At 44.6% G+C, this 14103-nt stretch overlaps 1 protein-coding gene across 1 annotated transcript in view; it reads left to right on the top strand.

Moving 5' to 3' along the window:
- Nucleotides 1-14103, top strand: part of LOC142665212 (uncharacterized) — a 112939-nt gene that overhangs the window by 54628 nt on the left and 44208 nt on the right. Inside the window, exons 7-12 of the mRNA XM_075844827.1 lie at nucleotides 1327-1506; nucleotides 1591-1774; nucleotides 3029-3368; nucleotides 5179-5517; nucleotides 5600-5657; nucleotides 7065-7760. Coding sequence (XP_075700942.1) covers nucleotides 1327-1506; nucleotides 1591-1774; nucleotides 3029-3368; nucleotides 5179-5517; nucleotides 5600-5657; nucleotides 7065-7760 — 1797 coding nt within the window. The remainder of the gene's footprint in view (nucleotides 1-1326; nucleotides 1507-1590; nucleotides 1775-3028; nucleotides 3369-5178; nucleotides 5518-5599; nucleotides 5658-7064; nucleotides 7761-14103) is intronic.

Genomic DNA, 14103 nt, shown 5'->3' with positions numbered 1-14103 from the left:
GCCGGAGTATGTCCTGGAGACGAGGATTTCTACCACTAGTCTGATATCTATATACAAACATAGAAGATGACGGCAGGAGGGGAATCACATGGCCGGAGTCTGTCCTGGAGGTGAGGATTTCTACCACTAGTCTGACATCTACATAGACACATAGAAGATGACGGCAGGAGGAGAATCACATGTCCGGAGTCTGTCCTGGAGATGAGGATTTCTACCACTAGTCTGACATCTATATAGAAACATAGAAGATGACGGCAGGAGGAGAATCACATGGCTGGAGTCTGTCCTGGAGACGAGGATTTCTACCACTAGTCTGACCTCTATATAGAAACATAGAAGATGACGGCAGGAGGAGAATCACATGGCTGGAGTCTGTCCTGGAGACGAGGATTTCTACCACTAGTCTGACATCTATATAGACACATAGAAGATGACGGCAGGAACCAGGAGAATCACATGGCCGGAGTCTGTCCTGGAGGTGAGGATTTCTACCACTAGTCTGACATCTATATAGAAACATAGAAGATGGCGGCAGCAGGAGAATTACATGGCCGGAGTCTGTCCTGGAGGCGAGGATTTCTACCACTAGTCTGACATCTATATAGAAACATAGAAGATGACGGCAGGAACCAGGAGAATCACATGGCTGGAGTCTGTCCTGGAGATGAGGATTTCTACCACTAGTCTGACATCTATATAGAAACATAGAAGATGGCGGCAGCAGGAGAATTACATGGCCGGAGTCTGTCCTGGAGACGAGGATTTCTACCACTAGTCTGACATCTATATAGACACATAGAAGATGACGGCAGGAACCAGGAGAATCACATGGCTGGAGTCTGTCCTGGAGATGAGGATTTCTACCACTAGTCTGACATCTATATAGAAACATAGAAGATGGCGGCAGCAGGAGAATTACATGGCCGGAGTCTGTCCTGGAGGCGAGGATTTCTACCACTAGTCTGACATCTATATTGGAACATAGAAGATGGCGGCAGGAGGAGAATCACATGGTCCATCTGCTTGGCCCTTATATTATTTCCTTTTTATTTTTTTTCTTCAGATTGATAAAGGATTACACCAGGCAGGTTTACATTCACTTACTGCTGATTGTTCCAATCTGCTGGAAGGTGGTTCCAAGTATCTACTACTCTTTCAGTGCAATAATATTTTCTGTTTTTCCCCTACACTAATGTCTGATTGTGCCTTCGTGTTCTTGTGTTCCATTTCTTTCCTCCTGTAAAATCTATAAAGGTTTCCATCATCTCCAACCTTTCCTCCTTGCTGTAAAAATGACATTGTTTAATTGTCTCTCTCCATACACAGGATTACACAATAGTGAAGAAGACATTGGGTGACTGTGTGGCCCCCAGCAGTCATGAGTCAGGAGGATGGAGCCGGAGCCCCATCACAGAGCCCCCTCCTCACTCCCGGATACATGAAAAGAACAATAAGCAAAAGATCCTAGAACTTCTCCACAAGATGACTGATCTGCTGACTGGAGAGGTGACACTGCTGGGAATGCTGGGAAATTATACAGTATCCGCACTGGAGTAGTCTGGGTAATGACTGTATCATTGTGTGTGTCAGGTTCCTATAAGGTGTCAGGACGTCGCTGTCTATTTCTCCATGGAGGAGTGGGAGTATGTAGAAGAACACAAGGATCTGTACGAGGAGGTCATGATGGAGGACCACCGGCACCTCACATCACCGGGAAAGAGGGATCTGTACAAGGAGGTCATGATGGAGGACCACCGGCCGCGCACATCGCAAGGTAAGAAGAGCTATCTATCTATCTTATATATTTCAAGTATTTGGTGTGACCACCCTTTGTCTTCAGAGCGGCATCAAAAACTGTGTTTGTTTACCTAGAAAAATTGAAGGTACTTGGCAGGGAGGTTGTTCCAAACATCTAGGAGAACTAATGTCTGATCTTCTGTGGATGTTGCTTCCTCAAATCCTTCTGTCTCTTCATGTGATCCCAGACAGACTCTATAATGTTGGGATCAGGTCTCTGTGGGTCTATATAACCAGGGCTCCTTATTCTTCTTTACGCTGAAGAAATTTCTTAGTGACATTGGCTGTATGTTTGTGGTCGTTGTCCTTCTACAGAATAAATCACATGCCTCCCTGATGGTATTACATGATGGATAAGTATCTGCCTGTTTTTCTCAGCATTGAGGATGCCATCTTCACTGCTGCCTGTAGCCCCTTGATATGGTCCCGCTCTCCAGGACCCTCCATCGTGCTTCACTGTGGTCTGCAGACCCTCATTATTTTACAGTACTCCAGGAACCTCCACCATGCTTCACTGCTGCCTGCAGACCCTCATTATTGTCCCACTCTCCAGGACCCTCCACCATTCTTCAATGTGGTCTGCAGACCCTCATTATTGTACCACTCTCTAGGACCCTCCACCATTCTTCAATGTGGTCTGCAGACACTCGTTATTGTCCCGCTCTCCAGGAGCCTCCATCGTGCTTCACTGCTGCCTATAGACCCTCATTATTGTCCCACTCTCCAGGACCCCCCACCATTCTTCACTGCTGCCTGCAGACCCTCATTATTGTACAGTACTCTAGGAACCTCCACCATGCATCACTGCTGCCTGCAGACCCTCATTATTGTCTCGCTCTCCAGGAGCCTCCATCGTGCTTCATGGCTGCCTTCAGACCCTCATTATTGTACCACTCTCCAGGAACCTCCACCATTCTTCAATGTGGTCTGCAGACCCTCATTATTGTACCACTCTCTAGGACCCTCCACCATTCTTCAATGTGGTCTGCAGACCCTCATTATTGTCCCGCTCTCCAGCACCACCAACCATCTTCATTGCAGCCTGCAGACCCTCATTATTGTCCCGCCCTCCAGAACCCTCCACCATTTATCACTGCTGCCTGCAGACCCTCATTATTTGTACCATCCTCCAGCCCTTTTGCGAAACAACTGCCTTCTGTTCCAGCCAAATATTTCACATCGGTCCAGAGCACCTGCTGCCATTTTTATGTTCCTATGTTTTTGTGCGTAGTTGAATCACTTGGACTTGTTTCCATGTCGAAAGTATGGATTTTTGCCCGCAATTCATCCATGAAGACCACTACTGGCCAGACTTCTCCAAACAGTAGATGGGTGTATACGAGTCACACTGGTTTCTGCCAGTTCCGAGCTGATGGCACTGCTGGGCATCTTCCAGTTTTGAAGGGAATTAAGGATGGCGTGTCTTATATGCTGCTTGAAGTTTCCTTGGCCGACCACTGCGACTACGACCCTCACTGTTGCCGGTTTCTTTGCACTTCAGTAGAGCTTGAGCAGCACAGCTTGAGACCTCGGTCTGCTGTGAAATCTTTGCTGGGAGAGACCTCGCTGATGTAGTATAACCACCTTGTGCCTTTTTGCTGTGCTCAGTCTTGCCATGGTGAACCTGTAACATGAAACGGTCTCTTCCACAACCTCACCTTTTCATTTTGAATATGGCCCCACAGTCCAAACCCAGTTTAATACTCTTGCCAAGATTTGGTCCATGGCAGTCATGTGAGCAGACTCAATCGCTTGTAATAGAGGATTGAATTTCAGAAATGGCAAATAGCACAACATTTATAGTCTGTAGTAAACGAAGGCTGAGGGTATCGCTTTTTCTGTCTGGCGCTAACTCCGCATTGTAGGCATTTAGCATTAAAGGCCATCCGAGAAAAAGGAGTGAAATAATTTGGGGGGTAGAATCATTATTTCTTTTTAACAGACTTTTAAAGAGGCTTGTGGTCTGTGCTAATACTGAACGTAGTGGATAAAGCTTCCTAATATATTTCTGCGTGGTTTCCCTGTAGTATTCATAGTTTTTGAATGGTAAGAAATTGGGGCTCTACTAATTGACTGAAAACTGCCCCTCTGTCATAAGGGGGTTCCTGGCAGGTATAGCGCTTCATGTACTAAGACACTCTCTCCCATGAAAATCGTGTCTTGCAATCATTGACACCCTTGTCATGAATTTGTCTTCCACTTCCGGGCTGCTTCGTGTCTAACAATCCGTGAAGAGGTTCAGCGAGCGTCACTCTCTTCTGTAGGAAGGAATAATAAAAGTTTGAGACACAAGAATGCTTTATTTCTTGGAACTGGAACTCCATGAATTGCTTTGAGTGTTTCATCAGTTGAATAAATCTGGAGGGATTTCAACACTGGGCAATAAAAAAAGAAAACATTTTTCTGTCTTAATCCAAGATCTCTGAATTTCTGCTGTTCTGTCCATAGCCGGTTAGCTAATACCTGCAGAGTCTTCTCCAACAAGGACATCATCAAACTGGGAGTCCAGCAAGCAAATCATCCATGAAACATTGAAAAAGTCCTGGAGCAAATCAACCTCCAAGCGGCGGCCGCCGGTGCTCCTTGGTGGGTAATAACGGCAGCTGCAGGGGCGTGGCTAGGCGCGCAGCGGGAGCAGTCGCGTGGTTCGATAGCTCTTCACTGAACCCATGTCCTAATCATCCTGCAGATATTATACCTGGGCTAAACTTACCTCATAGCGGCACTGAAGTACCTGGCGATACGAGGAGGACGGTATGGGACCTACGCGTGGGCAATCGGCGGCTGAAAAGCTCCAGGAAAATGCTAGGGGAGAGGGTCAAGATGGCGGCCGCTCCCCTCTGCCTCCGCGTGCTTGTGGATCTGATGGTGCGGCTAAGTCTGCAGCTGCAGGCGCTTAAACAGCGGGAGAGGCTGCACCCACCCTACAGGAAGTCTCTGAGACGTTGCTCCAAGCCATCTCGTCCTGCAAAACTTTGTTGACAGGCAAGCTGGAAGAGGTCAGAACTGATATAGGCCTGCTTAGTCAGGATATGCATAATTTGCGTGAGAGATTGACACATGCTGAGGAACGTATATCGGGTTTGGAAGATAGAGTGTACCGGAGGCTATTGCGGCATTAGAGACTGCGGCTTAACTCTGGAAGCAAAAATCAGACGATTTAGAAAAGCGGCTGCGCCGGAATAACCTCAGAATCCTAGGCTTACCTGAGAAGGTGGAGGGTCAGAACCCGATAGAATTCATCTTATAATGGCTGCGTGATTTATTTCCGGATGCGTTTTTTTCTGCTGCGTTTGCTGTGGAGCGGGCGCACAGAGTTCCGGCGAGACCGTTACCACCGGGTGCGCCTCCCAGGCCCATGCTGACGCGTCTATTAAACAGCAATGACCGGGACTTGATCCTGAGATTGGCTAGCAAGTTGCCGGAAATCCGCTTCAATGGCTCAGCGGTCTCCATTTTTCCAGATTTTAGTGTGGATCTACAGAAACGGAGGGCTACCTTTATGTCATTTAAACGACGACTGCGGGATCTGAACATCTCGTATTCCATGGCATACACGGCCAGGCTTCGGGTTGTGGATGGAGATCGCTCTATATTCTTCACGACGCCAAAGGATTCTGATGACTGTGTGAACCGCCAACGTCGATCAACCACACCGCTAAGTCGCTTCCCCCAGACTTTCTGGAATATTCTGTGTCAAGGAAGCCGAAAATTGCTATTGTATGATTATCTGCTAGCAAGAATTGTATTGTCATTGCTTTTCAATTTTTGCCTTTCCATATCCTTTTATCTTATTGGGTAGATGTGATATTGCCGCTACTTTAGTATACTTTTCTCTGTACTTCTATGCTTTACTGCAGGTATTAATTAACATAGAGACACATGGGTTCTCCCCCCGTACATGCCCGACCACAGTGATGAGAGGGATGTATTGACATTTTTGATGTCACGTCATGTTGACGATATAGCTTATGCTGTATTCTACTGTTCCTTCCCTGCTATACTACAGGTTGGACCTATGAGACGTCTGTTAGTTATGTATTTTACCATGCACACGTTTTACGCCTATATTCTGTCTACTAAGGCTTGTACTGATGTTGAGACCCATATCCCCAATACTTTTCATTCTCTCCTGAATGGCTAGGATTACTGTTATGTCCGGGGATGGGCTCCGCAAAGAAAAGAGCTATGATTTTTTCACAAATAAGCAAATATACTCCGCAAATTCTTTGTCTACAAGAGACCCACTTAACACCCTGCACATCACGGGTATTGAATAGACCATGGGTTCAGTGGTCACGCCACTCATGTTGCTCCTCCTATTCCAGAGGGGTTTCTATCCTTATACATAGGTCACTATTATGGGAGGTAGACACTGTTAAGGTGGATGCTGAGGGGCGTTATGTTTTTATTCACGCTTTTATTAATAATAGTCCCTATGTGATTATAGGATTATACATTCCGCCGCCGGCATCATTAACTGTAATTTACAAGGCGGCAACTTTTGCGGCCTCCTACCCTAATGCTACATTTCTCTGTATGGGGGACCTAAATATGGTAATGGATGTAGTGCTTGATAGATTTCGAGCTTCCCAGATTTCCGGTTCCAGGTCGTCGATTAGTTCATTTCTCAAAATATTGATGGCGGAGCTGGGCTGGATAGACTTATATCGGTTTGCACACCCTCCACAAAGATATACTCATGCTCTTCGTTAGATCATAACTCCCTATCCCGCATTTATTAGGTCTTTGGCAATGCCTTATTAATGTCCCTAATGCCACAGGTTGTATATAAGCCCAGGGGTGTATCGGATCACTCACCTGTCTTGACGTATCTTCACGTGCCTACTCCACCTAGACCTAGGGGTTGGAAAATTCACCCTTTTTGATTAAAGGCTATTGGCCTGCAAGATCGGATCCCTGATCAACTGTCAATGTTCCTACAGGATCATAGTCTGTTTGAACATATTGGTATTAAGTGGGACACCCCTAAGCCATATCTGAGAGGGTGCCTTAAATCTACTATTTCATACTTAAAACGTAATGCCACAAAAATGGAGGAAGATCTGGCTGCGCAATGAACAGAGCTTGAAAGAGTGTACGTAGCAGATCCATCTGACCTTAATAGGCAGAACTGGCTTAAAGTTGGTCGACAATATTTGATGTATTTACAGGACCGAGCGAACAGGAATTTTTTTTTCATGAAACAGACCCACTTTGAATTAGGAAATCAGTCTAGTAAATTGTTGGCGCATATTGTAAAACAGAATACTCAATCCCCCTCTATTCTTAAAATACGTTCTGTAGATGGGAATGCTCTGATAGATACCTTTGATATTGCTGACAGATTTGCACAGTATTACAGAGATTTATATTCCTCATGGGCTAACTATACTTCTCCCGACCTGCACTCCTTCTTGAATAATATTGTATTTCCCACTCTGTCTGACTCGGATAGAACGCTCATGGATGCTGATATTACTTTGGAGGAGGTTTCGAGAGCCATCCATGATCTTGCAAAGGGTAAATCGCCGGGACCCAATGGTAATCCTATAGAAGTACATTGTAAATACGCAGAGCATGTTGTCCCTGGTATGCATTCAATGTTCACACATTCGCTGGAGATGGCATCGTTACCTGAATCCCTGAATGATGCGACTATTGTTGTATTATTAAAATCGGATAAGGATCCGTTAGACTGTGGGTCATATAGACCTATATCGCTTTTAAACAGTGACTATAAGGTTCTCACCAAGATATTGGCAACTAGGCTGAACTCAGTCATACATACTATTATTCATCCGGACCAGACGGGCTTTATGCCCGGGAAATCTACATCAGATAACATTAGGAGAATACAGGTGGTGACACAAGTGGGTATAGCTCTGAACAAGGATTGGGCGGTGGCCTCACTGAACGCTGCCAAAGCGTTCGATTCAATTGAATGGCCATATTTGTTAGAGGTATTACGCCGATTTGGTTTTGGGCCTCAGTTTATAAAGTGGGTTTCCATATTGTATAAATCCCCTAGGGCCCAAATTTTGATTAATGGTGTCTTATCCCCGTATTTTTCACTTGCTAGAGGCACACGGCAGGGCTGCCCGTTATCCCCATTACTCTTCAATATGTCCATAGAACCATTGGCCTTACTTATACGTCAGGACGCCTCGTACCAAGAGGTTCAATTTGGGGGGAAAATAGACAAAATAGGCCTTTATGCTGATGACATGATCCTCTTTATGCAGCAACCTAAGGAATCTTTACCCATAGCGATCACTTTAATTGACGAATTTGGTGGATATTCTGGCCTACGGATAAATTGGGACAAATCGTACTTTATGCCATTGCAGGGCCAGGGCTGGGAGCCTACAGTGTGTGGGCTTAGGGTGACTGATGGCTTTAAATATCTTGGGATCATGATTTGCAGACACCATGGCTCAGATTTAGATAATAATATACGACCCCTGCTGGATTATATCAAGGCTAAATTTAAACTGTGGAGCTCATTGCCCCTGGCTGTCTCTGGTCGTATTAATCTCATAAAAATGATTATACTCCCTAAATGTTTGTACATGCTGGAACATGCTGCACTGCCTGTACCAATGTCTATTTTTAAAAGTGTTCATGCTCTGTTTCCGTCCTTTATATGGGGAACCAGTAGATCAAAGCTTAAACTCCGTACACTACAGAGACCCAAGTCTATGGGTGGAGCTTCTCTCCCTGATATTTATTTGTATTATCTGTCGGGACAGCTTCGCTATCTTACTTCTTGGACTGAGCTGGGAGTCCTCCCTAATCGCGATCACTATCTAGCATCTTATTTGGCTGTTCCACATCTGTGGCCTGTGTTGGAGGGTTCAACGTCAATGTTCAGGAGCTTACTTCCCCTACGTAGAGTGGCGGCGCAGGTGTGGTTGGCTGCCAAGAAATTGCTTAATTTTGTGGATATTATAGCTGAAACTCCCTTGTGGCACAATCCGTCTTTGCCTCATGTCTCAGATGCCCTGGACCCTCAGTTTTGGACGCTGCGGGGGGTTGAGCGGGTTGGGGATTTGTATGTGGATGGAAATATGAAGTTTTTTGTGCAGCTGCAGTCCGATTTTGATATACCTAGAGAGTCCTTTTTCAAATTCCGTCAGCTTTGCCACGCTTTGCAGACTCAATACCCGCCTGGAACTAGGAATATCTCAGATTTTCCTCTCATTGGAATCTTTAGGTCCCAGGGACCTAGGGGCCTGATCTCGGTGATCTACTCTTTCCTCATTCAGGCTAGGTTAAGAGCGACTGCTGGTTGTAGAGACGAGATGGAGGGATTTAATTCCTGAGATATCCTCCGAAATATGGATTGACATGTTAAACTCACATACACTGGTTTCACCAGCCGCCAATAATAAGATGACACCACTATTCATTACTCATCAGAGCTATCTGACTCCTGTACGACTACACAAGATGGGTAGATGTCCGACTGCTGAGTGCCATAGGTGTAGCGTCTCCAGAGCAGACTTTTGGCATATGACCTGGACATGCCCTTGGAGTTCTTCTTTTTGGGCGGACGTGATAGCATTGATATCTGACGTACTGCAGTTGCCGGTACCCTTTTACGCCCTTGGTTTGTTTATTTGGAATTGTATCTGAAGAGCATTGGACACATCACACTAGAATATTTTTGAGCGAGGTATTATTCCTAGCACGTAAAGCAATAGCTCTTAGATGGATGGGCCCGAGACCACCTTCCATTTCACAATGGAAAGCTCTGTAAACTCCATGTTACCATATGCCAAAATCGTGTACAAAAATAGAGGGTGTGAAAATAAGTTCTCTAAGGTTTTGGGGTCCCTGGTGTGACTCCCCACATACACTATATGATTCACAACGGTTTATAGACATTAGAAATATAATGTTAACGCATGATGCTGTTTAAATTGTATTGGATTTAATTGAATGTTTGTATGGTTAGCATTGTATGCTGCATGTGATATGTAACCCAAGTCTTTTGATATATATCCTCTTGTACATTTGTATTTGAACTGTGCATGGTTTGTATATTGTTCAATAAAACGAGTTTAAAAAAATAAATACCGGCGGCTGCCTCATTGACGGCTTAGATAAAGGCTTTGACCGCTTCCAGTCTGATCTGGACGTTCTTGTAGGGCTTTGTTAATTGTGGATTTATAATCCCGACTTCAGCATTTGGTTTTAAAGCAGAAATAATAGTTGTGGCCCAAGTAAGGAGCGTGACTGCAACCAATGAGCCTTGTCCTAATAAACCATCAATTTCTGCAGGGGGAGTAAATGCAGCGGGTCGTGGTTTCATGCGGTTGGTGCTACTTTGGCATCTGATATAAAATATATTGCTGGTCCCTTGAATTTTCCAAGACTTTCTTCATGCTGCATATAATCTGGCTTTACATGGTGTATTCCCGTTACCTGAACACCCAGAGGATCAAACCCTCCTGCACCGGGGCCCTTCGTGATGATACGGCACAATTTGTATAATTTCACCATACCCGCACCGATTACCTCCTGAGTGTTCTCATCTACACGTCTATGGTACTATGGCTGGACTCTTTATTGGATCAGGGAATATTCCCACCTGGAATCCAGCTCCGTTTGACTGCACTCCGTGTTTCTTCAGTATGCTGCTCCGTTTGACTCCACTTCGTGTTTCTTCAGTATGCTGCTCCGTTTTATTCCACTCCGTGATTCTTCAGTATGCTGCTCCGTTTGACTCCACTCCGTGTTTCTTCAGTATGCTGCTCCGTTTGACTCCACTTCGTGTTTCTTCAGTATGCTGCTCCGTTTTATTCCACTCCGTGATTCTTCAGTATGCTGCTCCGTTTGACTCCACTCCGTGTTTCTTCAGTATGCTGCTCCGTTTGACTCCACTCCGTGTTACTTCAGTATGCTGCTCCGTTTGATTCCACTCCGTGATTCTTCAGTATGCTGCTCCGTTTGATTCCACTCCGTGATTCTTCAGTATGCTGCTCCGTTTGATTCCACTCCGTGATTCTTCAGTATGCTGCTTCGTTTTATTCCACTCCGTGTTTCTTCAGTATGCTGCTCCGTTTGACTACACTCCGTGTTTCTTCAGTATGCTGCTCCGTTTGACTACACTCCGTGTTTCTTCAGTATGCTGCTCCGTTTGATTCCACTCCGTGTTTCTTCAGTATGCTGCTCCGTTTGACTCCACTCCGTGTCTCTTCAGTATGCTGCTCCGTTTGACTACACTCCGTGTTTCTTCAGTATGCTGCTCCGTTTTATTCCACTCCGTGTTTCTTCGGTATGCTGCTCCGTTTGATTCCACTCCGTGTTTCTTCAGTATGCTGCTCCGTTTGACTCCACTCCGTGTTTCTTCAGTATGCTGCTCCGTTTTATTCCACTCCGTGTTTCTTCAGTATGCTGCTCCGTTTTATTCCACTCCGTGTTTCTTCAGTATGCTGCTCCGTTTGACTCCACTCCGTGTTTCTTCAGTATGCTGCTCCGTTTTATTCCACTCCGTTTTTCTTCAGTATGCTGCTCCGTTTTATTCCACTCCGTGTTTCTTCAGTATGCTGCTCCGTTTTATTCCACTCCGTGTTTCTTCAGTATGCTGCTCCGTTTGATTCCACTCCGTGTTTCTTCAGTATGCTGCTCCGTTTGACTCCACTCCGTGTTTCTTCAGTATGCTGCTCCGTTTTATTCCACTCCGTGTTTCTTCAGTATGCTGCTCCGTTTTATTCCACTCCGTGTTTCTTCAGTATGCTGCTCCGTTTGACTCCACTCCGTGTTTCTTCAGTATGCTGCTCCGTTTTATTCCACTCCGTTTTTCTTCAGTATGCTGCTCCGTTTTATTCCACTCCGTGTTTCTTCGGTATGCTGCTCCGTTTGACTCCACTCCGTGTTTCTTCGGTATGCTGCTCCGTTTGACTCCACTCCGTGTTTCTTCAGTATGCTGCTCCGTTTGATTCCACTCCGTGTTTCTTCAGTATGCTGCTCCGTTTTATTCCACTCCGTGTTTCTTCGGTATGCTGCTCCGTTTTATTCCACTCCGTGTTACTTTGGTATGCTGCTCCGTTTGACTCCACTCCGTGTTTCTTCAGTATGCTGCTCCGTTTGACTCCACTCCGTGTTTCTTCGGTATGCTGCTCCGTTTTATTCCACTCCGTGTTTCTTCAGTATGCTGCTCCGTCTGATTCCACTCCGTGTTTCTTCAGTATGCTGCTCCGTTTTATTCCACTCCGTGTTTCTTCGGTATGCTGCTCCGTTTTATTCCACTCCGTGTTTCTTCAGTATGCTGCTCCGTTTGACTCCACTCCGTGTTTCTTCAGTATGCTGCTCCGTTTGATTCCACTCCGTGTTTCTTCAGTATGCTGCTCCGTTTGACTACACTCCGTGTTTCTTCAGTATGCTGCTCCGTTTGATTCCACTCCGTGTTTCTTCAGTATGCTGCTCCGTTTTATTCCACTCCGTGTTTCTTCGGTATGCTGCTCCGTTTTATTCCACTCCGTGTTTCTTCAGTATGCTGCTCCGTTTTATTCCACTCCGTGTTTCTTCAGTATGCTGCTCCGTTTTATTCCACTCCGTGTTTCTTCAGTATGCTGCTCCGTTTTATTCCACTCCGTGTTTCTTCAGTATGCTGATGCTGCTTCTTTTGGCTTCTCATGCGTTTCTACGATGGTTACACATTCTGAGGCAGAAATAGTTCCATCTACCGTACTTTTCGGACTATGACGCACCTGACTGTAAGACGCACCCAGGTTTTAGACAACAGAAAATAGGAAATAATTTCATGTTTTACAACTTTTACAAAGAAAAAAACTATTTGTTAAAAAAAAAAATCGTCCCTTTTCACCACATTCTGAGAGTCATAACTTCTTTATTTTTTACCAATTTCAGCGGTCTGGGGGCTTATTTTTTGCAGGACGAGCTGTAGTTTTTTTGGCAACATTTTTTGGTACATACGATTTTTTTTTATCACTTTTTTTATTTAATTTTTGTTAACGCTAAGAAGACCAAAAAATGATTGGTGTTTATTTTAATTTTTTACGGCGTTCACCGTGCGAGTTAAATGGTATATTGTAATAGTTCGGATTTTTACGGACGCAGCAATACCAATTTTTTTTTTTATTTATTTATTTTTACATTGTGCTTGGGGAAAAATGAGAAACTTTTTTTTTTTTTTTTGGGCTAGTTTTTTTTTAACTTATAATGTTGTTTCTGTGTTTTTTTTACACTCCTGAAAATGTATTTAACTTTTTTTACACGTTTTATAAGTACGGTTGCTTTCCAAATGTCTGAGGTAATAGTTGATCCTAATGGCAGATATATTTTTTTGCTGTGTTCTATTAACAATGTCCAATATACCATAGTTACATTATATGCCCCCAACCGACATCAATTGACGTTCCTACGCAAGATGATACGCTTAGTCTCCAAGCACAAACAGGGTAAATTCATCTTGTGTGGGGACTTTAATTCAATAGATGCAGAGTTGGATTCGACGTCGCGATCCCGTCATTCACACTCTGTTATTGGTGACTTATTCTGGAGGGAAGAAATCCATGATATCTGGCGCATGCAGCAAAGCTCAGGAAGGGATTTCACTCATCATTCTCATGTACATAACAGCTATGCCAGACTGGATGGGATTCTCTCTTCCTAGTTGAGTCCACGATTATAGGGGATGTCTGCTGGTCGGACCATGCGCCTATCACACGGACTCTTATGGAAACTTATAACGCCCCTCCTACATACTTGTGGAGATCCAGCCCCTTTCTCCTCTCCCATCCCACACATAGATTTACCTTAGGAACAGATATTGCGGACTACTGCACAAATAATGACACACCAGATGTCAGAATTACATCCCTATGGAACGCTCATGAAGCCTGTATCAGAGGTACCTTTATCAGACTAGGTCATATGGTTAAAAAACAGAGGTTGGCGGAAGTTTCGTCTCTGATGGATGCAATTCGCCGTCTAGATAATAAGAACAAATCTACTCCTACAGAATCCCAGGCCTCACAGCTGCTGCTTCTCAGACAACTTCTTAGGATGTGCCTTCTTTCAGACTATGAAAAATCTCTTAGGAAAACTAAGGAAAAGTTTTACTCCCAAAATAATAAAGCAGGAAAGCTATTGGCTGCACACCTCAAGCTCCAACATCAAAGGTCTAGAATACCAGATCTACTAAATCCTCATTCTCCAAATAAGATTTTAGATCCTAGAGACATAGCTGAACAGTTCCGTAAATATTACTCCTCCTTGTATAATATTAAAGATGACCCTTTTGTAGAGCGACCAATTCCCTCTGACATACATGAC

This window comes from Rhinoderma darwinii, chromosome 1, assembly GCF_050947455.1.
Source record: "Rhinoderma darwinii isolate aRhiDar2 chromosome 1, aRhiDar2.hap1, whole genome shotgun sequence".
Lineage (NCBI taxonomy): Eukaryota > Metazoa > Chordata > Amphibia > Anura > Rhinodermatidae > Rhinoderma > Rhinoderma darwinii.
This window is presented reverse-complemented; position numbering and strand designations above follow the sequence as displayed.